This window comes from Rhagoletis pomonella, unplaced genomic scaffold (genome assembly GCF_013731165.1).
Source record: "Rhagoletis pomonella isolate Grant_MI unplaced genomic scaffold, Rhpom_1.0 Rhpom_scaffold_00002, whole genome shotgun sequence".
Classification (NCBI taxonomy): Eukaryota; Metazoa; Arthropoda; class Insecta; order Diptera; family Tephritidae; genus Rhagoletis; species Rhagoletis pomonella.
The window spans coordinates 63,025,094-63,040,334 of NW_023458556.1; the positions used below are offsets into that span (position 1 = coordinate 63,025,094).

The window sequence follows — 15,241 nt, forward strand, 5'->3', positions numbered from 1 at the left end:
CTAAAAGGTTGTAATTAGCGCAACAGCCAACGTTGACATGAAGACACTCCCAGTCGCGGTGAGAATCTGTAAATATGTTCTGGGAGTGCTAGGGTAATTTGGTACCGATCTGTCGTTGGAAGCGCATGATTCAATAATTAAAGGTTTGCTCATTAGTGACATCCGAGTTTTGACACTCCCTTAACTCCCTTACAAAAGCTTTGCACACACACACGAACTCCACACAGTGGCATGCTAAGGGGGCCGATTTTGTCAAGAGGGAGCGAGAAAACCGTTTTCAAACCTTTTATTATTGAATCATGGTGAAATCCCGTTTTATAAATTTTTATAAAAATGTCAACTATCTCGCAAAGTAGCAGTAAAATCGGTCCTTGGGAGTAGGGGAGTATAAATGACAAAATAATTGTAAAAAACTACCAACGAAGCACTTTCGGCAGTACTGGTTACAACCGCTTTGATCGATCGCTTTCAGACATGTCAAGTATTGCTTTCAAGTTTGCTCGGTTCGTTGGCGAAGGAGGTGAGAAGAGAGGGGAAGAGTACATTCGTCGCACCTCCTTCGCCAACGAACGAGCAGACTTGAAATCAAGACTTGACGCGTGTTAAAATGGTCTTAGCTCGATTGGGGTTCTTGGAAATTAGCGGAGTGGTGGTTGGATTCGCTACTTTTTATGTGGTTGGAAAATCGAAGACGGGCAATTATTATTTCCTTCCTTCGCTCTCACATCTTAGTACAAGAAATTCCCGCCAAAATACTTTTTACTTAGAAAATTTAGCCAGTTTCACCACTCACGACACCAGCATGCTGGTACAATGATACAATTTTCAAATAGTTTTGGAAGTCGCACCAGCAGCTGGTACAATTGATGGGACATTTTGATGGGCCATTTAACAAATTAAGTATATTAAGGGCCGTAAACTTATCTATTTTAAACTATAGTTAAATCGTTAATAGCTAAGTTAACAGCCCTAACACTTTTACAGTATGTATGTATAAAAACGTAAGGAACATACAATACATATTTGTATATATATCAGTCTTTCTTAGTTTAAAAATTATTCTCTTACATAAATGAAAAAAATTAGATCAAATTAAGCATATACAACTTTTTTCATGCCAAGTATGAATTCTCCAAAAGGCTAAAACGGGGCTAGGCGTAATTTTAAATTTATGTGGCCAAAAAAAGTATTTGGTAGCTAAATCTACCCACCAAGGGGCTAAAACGGCAACACTGATGCTCTATCGTTTAGCCGGTGGCGAGACAGCATTAATCAACATCGCTTGAAGCTATTGAAAGCTAACAGCAAAGATACCCTGCGCGAAATATTTTGTGATTAGCTATCGTTACGTAACGCGAAAAAGTGGCAATTCCATTTTTTTTAATTGTATAGGAGAGACGAAAAATGGATGTTAGGCATGGGCACCGTTTCCAAAAAATCAGGTTTCGATTAATCGTGGGTTTTTATCAGGTTTTTGAAACGTTTAAAAAAACTGGTGTAAAAACCTGATCGATATATAAAAACATTAAACCAAATATACACAAAACCAAAAAAAAAATCTTTTTTGATGTATTGGATGTATGTATACTTACATATTATATGGGGATAGCAAATTATTATTTTAATTTTCTTTTTAAATTTATTTACTGCTGCGCCTCGCAAATGAATTAAAAAATTAATTTGTACTTAATTTTATTTAAACACTTCATTTCCAAAAATATGAAATATAATAAAACGTTTGACATATTTATACAAAAACAAACTTAAATTTAAAAACAAAAGTTATTTTAATATGTATTTGTGCGCCATAATTTTAATTGTTTTTAATGGCGTTTTGTGATTTTTAACGCTCAAAGACAATATTCACAATCGGCTTGACAATTGGTTTTGCTTAACTAGCACATCAGCAAAATACAATGAAGTGATCACTTTGACGTTTTTGGTACGCCATGAATTCTAAATCTCATCTCGAAGTTATACAAAATAATTATACAGTTGGTTAATGTAAAAACCGAATTTTCGGTTTTCAGTTTAAAAGCAAAACAATAATTAACACCTAGATTTAAAAAAAATATTGGAAAGATGATTAACCAAATAAAATAAAAAATCGGTTTATAGAAAAACCGATCTTTTTTGAACATTCCTAATGGATGTAGTTTTGCATTATCTGCCTTTCTCCTTCAAAAACGATATTTTGAAAAAAAGGGAATTGGCACCTTTCACTTTTTGGTAGCACTATGCTTTTGGTGACAAGCAATGCCTTTTGTGTTGTTAAAGACAACAGGGAATATATTTTTAAGATACACTTCGATTCTCTTCATAAAATTACTTCAACTCATTTAAAAAATATTCTTTTAATAAGAAAAAATGTCACAAAAGTATTAACTTAGATGAAAACATTAAAGATAGCTGAAAATAATTAGGCTCTGCAATACATGACGTGGTTGAACCGAAATTATTTATTACTACAACGTTACAGAAATATATATTCCTCCGCAAAATATGCTTTCTTATATTTTCTTATTGAAGTGCGTTAAGTAAAAGTGAAGGTACACAACATGCGTTCGCCGGCAAATGCGACACGTCGTCAATGTCAAATAAAATTGAATACGTGCATTCGTATGACAGCTGTTACAGACGACGCCGTTACGAATGCGTTAACGCAGTTGCCTTCGAAAGTAAACCAACTCCCTACTTTTCTGCTGCGTTCATGCGTTGACATTTGAAATTACGTTTGTGTATATGCTTAACAACTGTTTTTTGTTTACAAAACAGTGAGTGTCATAACACAAGGTGTGTAACAGTAAAGTTTTTAACGCCGTCCGCGCACAAACGGATCAGCACAAGGCCGCAGCAAACAAAATTAGGTATTTTCATCTTAACCGCTGAAACGCAATGCCGTAAAAATTAAAACACACTGTTGTACATATATGCGAACGCATACAACCAAAGCAAACGACGACGTTCGTCCGACGACTGTTCGCAACGATAGACTTATTTCTATCGTCGTCGTTTAAATCGGAATTGGAAAATACTGTATTAGTTTTTGTTAAAAACTATTAATTTTATTTTTGTAAAAATTTTAACTGTACCTTGGCATAAGCAGCTGAATTCGTTGTCGCCGTAGTTGTGTTTTAGTGACCGAAATTTGTGTGCGAAAGTTGCCGCCGTCGTCGCACTACTGTGCGAAAATTCGCCGTTCGTCGGTATTGTGCTTCAATGGTAACAACTTTTTCTATCCAGCCAATTTCTCACTGGGAAGTTTTTTTGGTGCAATTCTCTCGTGCTCACCATTGTAGTCAGTTTCAGTCAGTGTTGCCAGTAACTGAGCTAATAAAACTCCATCCAAGTATAACATAAATATATACTATTTTATACTAAAATTATAACAAAAATCCCGCCTTGTATGTATCTATTATAGATAAAATGCTTTCCGGTGAAAAACAAAAGTATGTATATAAATTAGCAAAATACATACATAGCATTTGTACATATGTATATATAAGGGTGCTATTTTTTCACTCCCACCTCGAAATTTTGTGGGAAATACTTAAATTCACTGAACATTTGAGTCCTTAGTATTAAAATTAAGAGGCGTACAAAGATTTCACTTTTAAAATAAACTTGTTTTTTCTCTTTGAAAGGCATTTTATGGTATAATCTTGGTCAAACAGAAAGTTTATTCAGAATTGAATGCTCACTAAACCCAATCATGAGATTCTCGGTTTATTGCCCTTATCTCGTAAATAACCGCAGCTACAGATAAAAGTAAATGACAAACTCGTAGGAAATTGAATTTTGAAATACCCAATCGCTTACATCGATACTTCTTGAGATATTGGGCCTTGAAGTTGAGATAGTGTGGATTTTCATGAATTATTGAGCTAAATAGTAGAAATTGTTGATCAACTACGAGGCCCAATATCTCAAAAAATATCGACTTTTTGTAGGAAATTGAAATTGCAACAAGTTTGTCGCTTACATTTTTTCTGTAGCTCTTGTTGTTAACGATAAAAGGGCATGCTAATTCTAAAGAATCTGTCTCTTAAAGCAGCAAAGGACAGGTGGGCTAGTCACACCACTTGCAACAATACGAAGCTTACGTGGCCAAAATGGGACAAAAAGCGGTCGAAGGATTTCCTCATGCTGAAGAGAGGGGACCTAGCTGCATCTATGGGTCTGCTAACAGGCCATGTTGCCATCGGAAGGCGCGAAGAGAGGGTAGAGGTCCCCATAATGACTTCTGCAGAAGCTGCAGAAATGAAGAAGAGTCAGAAACCTTGCGGCACCTGTTATGCGAATGCCCCGCACTTTGTAGAAGAAGACGAAAGTTATTTATAAGTTCAAGATTATTTGAAGACCTAACCGACATAGCTGAGGTAGGCATACAGCTACTTCTGGGTTTCGCGAAATAAACACGATGGTTTTAGTACAAATTAAAGTTTTTTCGAAAATTCCTATTTGAATAAGTAAATTAAAATTTCTCTTTCGAATTTCTGTAAGCCAATTTTTAATTTATGTAAAGGGAGCGATTAAGGTGCAGCGTAAAACTCTCCGTTTTTGAAGGTTACAGGTTTTGGTAGAAAACAAAATTCTTTCTATTCTTTTCTTTTATAGGACTTCCGTGTTAACTAAAACTCTCTTTTTCTAAATTTGATATGTTGATTCGGGCGGCTCGTACGGAAGGGCGTTCCATTGGTGGCTGGTTGAACCAAACCAGTTACTCTGCAAATCACGATGTAGGGAACAAATATGGTGCACCTCCCGGTACCGCTATTCCGCTCTCAGTGAATTTGAAAGAACCGCTCTTTGTATGACGTCACACTTACATATGCAACTTGTTTACGTTTTTCTTTGCAAAATTTCCTCTTATTTCTTCCATTTCTCTCTAGCAACTGCCCCATTCACACATAAACTATTCTCAAAAATCCTCTCTCATGGGCGCAATAGGCGCAATCTTGTATTATATAATTCTTCTGTGCATATAAAATAAAACACCAAAGAGAATTGGAAGCATCGGGTCGAAAAAAGTTTTCTTATGTAAACTCTGTCTGAGTCTTACGTGCTCAATAACATACCAGATTTGTGTATTGAGTTTTATTTTCTCATTCGCAACTCGGCTAGAGATCGAGTTCTCCCAGGAATAACGTCCCTACAAGACATTGCTGAGCACTTTAGGCAAAAATTCTCACACATTTACACTTTTGTTTTTGTAGTACGGCATAAATGAGTAGTTTGACTATTAGTACTGAGGACTTTCTGATGACAACATTGAGGGGAAAGTACTCAATTTTTTCCCATGGCCTGAACGAAAATGAGGACTTTGATAAGCACTTTTGTGATTAGGGGTAATGATAATATGAGTACTCATATGATACTCAGCTGTCTTGTAGGGGTATGTATGTACAATGTGCATACATATGCATAAGGTGCATACATATATGCACATTTAACGATGCGATGTTATTCAACGTATACATACTGGCCAGTTGGAACATGCGCACAAAATTTGTTCTATCGAGATTGAGAATATCTTATAATAGTGTGGCTGTTAGTTTCTCCACTCCATGCATTTGCTTTTTTCTTATTGTACTTAAGTTAAACATACAGTATCGGACAAAACATTTGCAACTGGAACACAGCCCTGGGAATATTATCTCTCACAAAGCCGTTTTTTCTCTGAAATAGTTTTTGTTTCTTGTTTTGGGCGCTAGAGTATTTCACTAAATTATTTTGAAATGTTTATTGAGATATATTTTCTTTTTCGGTTATATTTGGGAAAAATTTGTACACGCGTAGTAACCCTGTGCGACAAAACAATTGCAACTTTGTTTGCTTAGCTATATAACGGTAAAAATGCTTTGAGCTTCGTTTCGTTTTATAACTGCATTTAGTTTACTTTGATAGAGATATTTGCTGAGTATAATTTGTGCACAGATATTTCTTGCGACAACACCGTTTATTTGCGAAATTTCATAAAGTAAGTTATGGCTCCAAACAAATTCGGCGAAGCACTACGCGCGCGTGTTATTGATGACTATAATAACGGAACTTCTCAGAAAGACATTTCCATAATATTTTATATTCATAAATCATCAGTTTCACGAATTATTTCGAACTTTATAAAAAACAAAACAGCCGCAGTAATACATCGTGGAGGCCGACCAAAAAAACTGACCATAAAACTGACATTGCGATTGTGAGAGAGGTAAAGAAATTTCAGTTTAAAAGTGCTCCGCAATTGGTAAAAGAGCTTGGGTTACCAATCTGTTCAAGAACTGTCAGTCGTCACCTGGCTGCCGCTGATTTGCGTACTTACCGACCCGCAAGGAAACCGCTTATTAGTAAACGTAATCAGCAAAAACGATTGCAGTTCGCTATTGATCACATAAACTGGCCGGTAAGCAAGTGGAAAACTGTACTTTTCAGCGACGAGTCCAAATTTAATTTGGTAGGAAGTGATGGTGTGTGCTACGTTCGACGTCCACGAAACAAACGTCTTCAAAAATCATACTGTGTCAAAACAGTCAAACATAGTGGCTATGTTATGGTCTGGGGATGCTTTTCCGCTTCTGGTTTGGGGCCGCTTCATCGTATTAATGGTACAATGGATCAGTATGTTTACAGAGACATTATGGAATCCGTAATGCTGCCACATGCCGAGTGGGAAATGCCACTAAAGTGGATCTTCCAACAGGACAACGACCCGAAGCATACAGCAAAGGTCCTAAAATCGTGGTTCCAGAGGAATAAAGTGGACGTAATGGAGTGGCCCCCGCAATCCCCAGACCTTAACCCTATACAAAACTTATGGGAAATAGTAAAAAAGAGGATTGATCGCAGTAATGTAGTAAAGAGTCCGGGATGCGTGGAAAAATATTCCTCAGACCATCGTCGATAACTTGATAGCGTCGATGCCGAGGCGGTGCAAGGCAGTTATTGATAGCCATGGATTTGCCACGAAATATTAAGTTTTTCTTTTGCCTTACTCAAAATAATGTACCGCTTTCGTTGAGTTGCAATTGTTTTGTCTCACTGAATATGGGTGTTGTAGCATTTTTTATTTACATTTAAGAAACTAATTGTGAAATTTGAATAAATCATTTTTGTTTACAAAAACAAACTTACATTGTTTCAAATAAAATACAATTAAAAGGTTTCAGACATTTAACTGCTTTGCAATCGACAGTATTCACATTATTATATTTCAGTTGCAAATGTTTTGTCCGATACTGTATGTACGCAATGTGTATGTAGTTAATCAAGGCATTGCAAAAAAGCTCTCCGTAGTTTTGTTTGTGCTTTATTTTTTACTACATATCGTCGCCAGGGTAAACGATTGGCGTAAGCGTAATTTTGACGATTTTTAGTTAAAGATGCAGTTTTATTTTTTTAAGTAAGATCTTTCCAATAGTGTTATCAGTTTTTGGACATCTCCTTTGTAGGGAATTTACATGATTCAACTTTCACAGGCTATTAGTTGAACCAAAAGTTGAACGAAAGTAGGCAGCTGATAGGGAATTTACATGATTCAACTCTCACAGGCGATTAGTTGAACCAAAAGTTGAACGAAAGTAGGGAGCCGACCAACTTCATTGTAAGCGATTAGTTGAAAGGCTGTTTACACCAGGCGATTGTTGCTTTCAACTAAAAATCGCCTAAAAATCGCCTCATGTAAATTCCCTATGACCAACTTCATTGAAAGCGATTAGTTGAAACGCCGTTTACACCAGGCGATTGTTGCTTTCAACTAAAAATCTCCTAAAAAATCGCCTCATGTAAATTCCCTCTTATTTTCCGAGATATTGAGTAAACTTTTGTCGCATTTGCAAGTTCGCAAGCGACTTGGTCAACATTTTGTTGCATGTGACGAAAAATTCAACATACGAAAAAATGTTCATACAGTTTGATGAACTTGATTTTTTGTAAGATATTGTCTTACATACGACAAAATGATTTAAAAAAGAGACTGTAAAAGCTATATGAGCTACTGAAAATTTAAGAAAATGTGGGTTTATACTTTAGATGGTATGTACAATCAAGCATTAAATTTTGGTAAAAAAACGATTGTCAGCTTTTGAGAAATTGTAACTGAATCTTTACCATCGATTTCCCAAAACCTGCCGAAAGTAACACACGACAATCTTTTACCCAGGCGACGATATGTATATATGGAGCGGAACGAAATGCTCAAATGTTTCTCAAATCATTCTTAAGTTCATAAACAATTTTTGAGAAAAACTTGAGAAAATAGTGGGTTTAAAATGATAAACCATGTTGAATATCGAAATGAAAAATAAGATTTTCTCAAACATTTGAAATTTTTTCCAGTGTTGGCATGAGTTGAACGATATCGACTAGTGTGCCTGTTTGCGTCTCATTCTGTTTACGTACTCATGTCTACATTCAGAGTGTATTTGCATCTGTGTACATACACATGCTTGCATGATGCAGATGGAGTACTTTTAACATTCCTTTTGCTAATGTTAAAGAGTCGTTTAACAGGAACCACCTATATACATAAGTACATACATATTTTAAAAAGCATTGTTGTGCATTGTTCAGGGCTGCCAATCCAATATATTATTAAGGTATTTCATCAAACCTTATAAATGCATTATTATAAACTTATAATTGTGTAAACTTTATAAATTAACTGTCAAAATTTTTATGGAAAGTCGTTTATACATTCCTGATAAATTTCTTTAGCGATTTCACTGGATAAACTTCATAAACTGAAGCCAATGCAACTCTGTAGCAACGCTAGCTGTGTTTTCTTGGGCATTAATCGGAATCCCAATAAAAATTTTGCACGCAAATTCAACAACGATATGATTCTGATAGAGATCTGTTTTGTTTTGTCTCACTGATAATTTGACCGCACAGTTTGGTAGCACTGACAAATAAATTTCTACACAAACAAACATTCTGCTATTGTTTCTTTTAATTTACTTAAAAAAATCGCCTTTATGTTATATGTATTTGAATGGATATTATCTCGTGTAAATATAATTTTTTCCGTTTAGGGAGTTAAGTTCTAAAATTTCTTAATCCTCGTGCTAGTAGTATAAAATTGCTGATACTGAGCACGATAGCCAAAGAAAGCACGACTTTTTTCGCAAGTGTAAACGAAAGGAGAGTATGGGGCGTTCATGTAACATCGTGTTTAAATTTATAAGAATATCTGCTTGATATCTGTTTAGATTAATACCACTGTTATTTTTTTTTTGGCGGTAAAGGTGGGCGAAAAATCCCTTCAGATCTATAACAGCCGTCGCTATTACGTATGTGGTGTGGCCACTAAAACTCCCCCTCTTTCTGGACTCTTCGCTACATTTACCCTGGAATCGCTTTGGCCATTACTTCTGGGCAGAGATCCAAACGTCTTTTCAGACTCTTCCACTCTCCTGCGTCCAAGATCACTACTTTTAGCTCGCTATGCGTGTCCAGCTCTCGTTTTTAGACACTCACGTACACACTGTGTACGTTGCGATATCATTCCATTTTCCTTCGCAGCTCTCTGCCGTCATTTTGCCTTTTCGTCGCTTAAGCGGATCTCTTTATCTTTGCCATCTTCGGCATTTGAAGAACGTGTGTTCTGTGTCGTCTGGTTCAGCATCATACAAGCAGCTCGGGCTCTCTGCCTTCCCATCTGGTGGAGATATTTCAGGAAGTGTCCGTGACCGGATAGTAGTTGGGTTATGTAATAATTTACATCGCCGAATATTCTATCTGTCCATTCTTGAACTCTTGGTATTAGTCTTGCTGTTCACTTTTCCCTGTTGTCTGGTTTAAAAGTCGTTCATAGAGCTTTACCGCGATGTCGACCATGCACAATGGCCGATATGCCCCCGGGGACTCAGGGTTCCCTTTTCCTTTGCTAGTAAGCTTTAGTTGCTGCTTTTTCCATCTTTCCGGTAATATTCCTTCTCTTCGGCAGGCATTGTACAACTGTAGGAATATATTCGGGCGTGAATTTCCGTTTTCCTTTAGAACCTCCACAAAAATACCGTCCGTGCCAGGAGTCTTGCTGTTTTTCAGTGAAAGGTTGGAGTGCTTCGGGCTGTGTAACTTCCGGGTCGACTGGTCTTGCTGGGTGATGATGATAAAATGCATATTTTCGCTGTTGAGAGTTGGCTTCTTTTGACAGGTCCCAAGTTTCTGCATTACTATTTTGTACCATAGACCCAAGGGGTTAGTATTTATGTAATTTCGAAGATGATCCCGTTTTTTTGCTTTGCTTTGCCAAATTGCCTTTGTCAGGTCTGATTTAGCTGCATTGTACTCTTCCATTGTGACTGTTGTCACACCTCGTAAGTCTTTCTCTAGTAAGCCTCCTTCTTTCCTGGAGACAGAGTCGTCGAAGAGCAGCTATACAGCTTTTTTCTTGAATGGTTTTGCTTATGACATGGATGCATTGCAGGTTGTGACACTTTTTGTCATAGTTTTGTCGGCAAGGGTTTTGGCATCGATGTTTGCTTGGTGTTATAGGTTAGTTGTGCAGATGTTGTAGATTAGCCTTTCTGAGTTTAACTTCCTTAACACTTCCTACTTTTTTATTTTCTATGGAACCTAGCCGATTTTCTTGCGTAACGTATGTATTGGTGATCGCTGAAGGTAAATTCTTCGAGTAAGTTCCAGTTCTTCATTTCTGTCTTCGAGTACGTTCCAGTTCTTCACATCTCTCTTCCATTATATGCGGTTATTTTTTTGACATAGCAGACAAATTTTAACTATATCTTTATGAATTGTGATTCATACTTACATATATATCGCACACCGTCTTCAAAATAGACACAACTCAAAATTACACGTTCGGCAGAAAATGCGAAAAACTATTTCTTAGCACATGCTAATCATATCGGCAAGGAAGACTTTATCTCAGGTTTTTTCAACAAATTATAACAAAAATTTGCTTGAGCTTTTGCTGAAAGGTAAATAAAAGCTCTGTGTATATTTTTAGTGTATAATTTCAAAAATTTCAATTTTTGATTTGTGTTGCTTTTGAAGATCGTGTGCGATATGTATCAATCACATAGTCGCCGAAAAATATGTACTTAAAAACGATGCGTTGGCATCCATATATGCGCATATTCCATTGCATGGTAATACATATTTTTCTACAAAGAAGCTGTTGGCAACCCTTTTAGGGCGAGAGATTAATGCCAATGCAAGTGGTCGTGGTCGTGTTTTGCATGCATACATACATAGGTACGTTATAAACTCTGTAAAGTCCAGTCTGTAAACCTTGATACAATAATTTTTAGAAGGTAGTTTCACTTCAAAATTTTTGACATAAACCGTGTCTGTGACAAACGAGCAATGTGGCCACTGCTACGATATAGAACTTGGGGATTATCGCTTGTTATTTTAGATATTTTTTAACAGAACATGTAAAGATTTATATGTTTCATAACTGATCACTTAATTTTTAATATAAATATACTTATTTTATACATACATTTTTGCCACTGCTAATCATATGTATAAAAATCATAAATATGAAAATATGACAGCAATATTTCTTGTTTATAATGGATTAGATCCATCGCACACCACGGACTTTATCGGCCGCCAATTTAGATGTGCTCCATTGCAACACAACCTATTGGTCAGAGCGATTAAGCTGGTGTAATGTGCGCACCTCCATACATCTTTATGTACATATTTCAAGCGAGCCCTATCATTTAAATAGGCGGCCGATAAAGTCTGTGGTGTGCGGTGGCTCTTATAGCTGTGTCCTTACATCTATTCCGTTAATTTTTTATGAAGAAAATTATTACAAAATATTCGAAAATTTCTCTACTTACATGTTTGGCCTTTCTTTCTTTTATTTTTCCAACGTCAAAAGCTGGATTTTTTTTTTTTTGAAAAAGTTGGTACAACAAAAAATACGAAACACGTTTTCTGTCAGATAGCTAACATGGCGGATAAGAAGAAGAAGTGAAACTACCTTCTAAAAATTATTGTATCATGCTGTAAACAACAGGTACATGGGTATGTTACTCTCCTTGAGTTCGCTTTGTGTCCAAACGAAACCGAATTTCTGCAATTTTAAAATTTTGTCAATTGCATATAAAGCCTACTTAAGAGGTACAAAATTTTGCTGTACCAGGAATCAAAATTAGTATGTAGTACACCGCATGTATGTATATATATGTATTCCTACATCCTTATTCGTAAAAAATAACTAATTTTAAAAGCTTTATAAGGTGGCATTTTCAAAAAAAAAAAAAAAAAAAATTTAAATGCTTGAAATCTATTCGATTTCTTATAAACTTGGGTGTTCTTCTTTAGTTTTGTAATAACTAATGCAGAGAGTTCTATCCGGATTTTTTGAATAGCCGGATAAATCGAATATTCGAATATCTGAATAAAAGATCCGAATATCCGGGTAAAATGAATGTATATCCGGATAGCAAAACTAATGGATGTTAAGCGGATATCCGAATACGCGGAAAGTGCCAACCCTAGCATTAACCAGTGTTTTGTAAGAGGTGTGTTTGCTTTTATGTTGGTATGAAAATTATCTGCTTCGGTTTTTCGAGTCACGCCAAACTGGTGGTTTGAAGGAGAAAGTCGAACACAAATATCTAAATATGTATGTATGTAAACGAACTTTTGCACCAAAAACATAACTACTAACGGATAAATTTTTCGTTAGTGATGCCGAATACTCGGCCAAACACTAATTTTAACGGCATGCGCTTACATGTGTGTACCTGTGTATGTATTAATAAAGGTGGTTGAACGTCGGCTGGTCGCTTCGGGTTGCCCATTAAATTTTGTTTTCCATTTCTCTTCAGTCTTCTTCTGCCTTTTCGCTTCGTTGATTGATTTTATTGTAGGCACGAGAAATTTAGCGCGGGTCGCGATAAAAATAAAACATTCAAAATACTAGTGATCTGCAATGAGGGAAGAAGAAATGGTAAGTAAAACAAAATTAAAATTTATAATACATGCAAAACCCTTGTGTGCAACCATAATCAATAGTAGTATGTACAAGCGAAAGAAGAGAAAGGAAAAGAGCAAAAATTTTGAAGGTGCCTCCGCTAACAACACATTCCCCCCTTACTAGAGCGTGAGCTCGGTGAGAGAGGGTGGAATGTATGTATATCTGCTCTATTTTTATATTGTAAAAATGCATTGGCTGTTAAAAGGAGATGGATAGAGACACGTAGGCACGAAAGTTGGATAGATACATCTCAAGCAGTGGCGACCAAATTTAAATAAGCATATTTCGCATCCCACTAAACATTTAGGTTAGAGAACGATTAGAAAACGACTCGAATTCTAATATGTTTCTCTAAAGAAGGTTAGAAGGCGACTAGAGAAACGGTCGAGAATTATAGCATTCTCCATAAAAAGAGGACTTAGTTCTCAATATCGATAAAGAGTTTAGATATCTAATCGTTTTCTAACGTTGAATTATAATTGGCTTCTAATAACTAGTGTTTTTCTAATCACTCTCTAATCGAATTCTAACATACATAGTTCTTTAACCTGGTTATCGATTTGAGAACTATATTAGATTTTTAATGTAAAATCAAAATATTTCTCTAACGTTAGAGACTATGTTTGCTGGGCATGTGTGAAAGGCATGGAAATAAATAATAAAAGTTTGTATAAAAATTATTTTGAATCGTTAGAAAGACATTGAATATTATCGCGTTGGCGTTTCAAGTGCTCTAAAGAAAAAGCATTCCCGATAGGTGGCGCTGATATCGAGACATTTCTAAAAATCGCATTTACAGAGAAAAATTGGCTCATTTGCGGTAGATGATGAAAGATAATGTATATAGCATGATAAAAATATAGTAAGGTAGAACCGCTGAGAGTCACTTTTAAAATTCTTTACGTTTCCAAACAATTTAATTTTTAAATTTACTCACAAACTCATACACACATTTTCATTTTCAATCTCAAGCAACAACAATTTCGAACAATTTCAGTTTTTCATTTTCACTTTTATATGATTTTAAAATGTTGGCAAACTTCAAAAAAAAATCATGGCCGACAAATTGAGAGAACGGTTCTACCTTGCTATGTTTTTATCATGGTATATAGCATATATTACGGGAAGCCATTTTGGTCAATAGTGGGATTCATAAAACAATGCAAAGTTTCAAATGCCGCATTTGTTGCAAAATTTGTCACCTAGCGACACAGCTGATTACTTTTGTATGAAAACTTTATTGCGACAACAGTGCGACATTGCCATGTTCTCATAAAAATAAAATCGCCGTTCGGAGTCGGCGTAAGACTATAGGTCCCTCCCTTGTGTGACAACATCAAGGCGCATGCCACAAATCTGAGGAGAAGCTTGGCCAAACACTAACATATGTGTAAGCGCCATTCTACATACATATTAGATCCGCACCGTTCGCTCAATTTTCGAAAAAGAAGCACCAAATTAAAGACCTTGGCCTGTAGAAATGCAGTAAAGTTTTAGATTTTTAAGGAGTTGCAACCTGTTAACAAAATAAACTCAAATTATATAAGTTGAATGAAATGTTAATATACATACATAAGGGTATAAATCGAAATCGTTTCGGAAAGGCTTTATTTTTAAACTATTTGTAGGAGGGTTGCCACATGTTTCAAAATAAAGATTCAACTTGATTCGTCAGTTTATTAAAATATGTACCATACTGTCAAACGAAAAAGATTTAAGAATATTTTGGTTTGAAAAAAAAGTAAGTGCGCCTGGGCCGCACTGGAGAAGTGAAACTTACGTTACATATATATCTATTTTGTGTCGTAAGTGATGAGTTATGAGTCATAACCAATATACATACATAGATATGTACATACATACATATGTACATACATACATATGTACATACATTCGCTTCCTTAAGGTTATATTTTTGTCTTTTTCTATCTAGATACCTACTTCAACCCCTGTTCGTTCTAATTACATTTATGTTATTCTGTTTTCCTCTATCTTCATTTCCATCTTTATACTCTATCGATAATAAAATCGATAATCACGATAACATCCAATAAAACCTCGATAACAAAACCGATAAAAAATATCGATAACAAAATCTATGAAAAATTAGATAAAAATTTCGATAGCAAAATCGATAATAATATTGGTAGCAAAGTCTATTAGACACTCGATCAAAATATCCATTAAAAATCGATAAAAATATCGATATCGATAAATATCGATAACAAAGTCGATAAATATCGATAACAAATTCGATAAATATTGATAAGAAAATCGATAAAAATC

At 35.6% G+C, this 15,241-nt stretch overlaps 1 protein-coding gene across 3 annotated transcripts in view; it reads left to right on the plus strand.

Moving 5' to 3' along the window:
- LOC118733948 overlaps positions 1–15,241 on the plus strand; it is an 86,403-nt gene that overhangs the window by 42,329 nt on the left and 28,833 nt on the right. Inside the window, exon 1 of one of the 3 annotated variants that reach the window (XM_036463593.1) lies at positions 12,843–12,928. The exons of the other annotated variants lie outside the window; for them this stretch is intronic. Within the exon in view, the coding sequence (XP_036319486.1) occupies positions 12,911–12,928 (18 nt within the window). The 5' untranslated portion in view covers positions 12,843–12,910. Of the gene's footprint in view, positions 1–12,842; positions 12,929–15,241 lie in introns of those variants that run through there. 3 annotated transcript variants of the gene reach the window in all.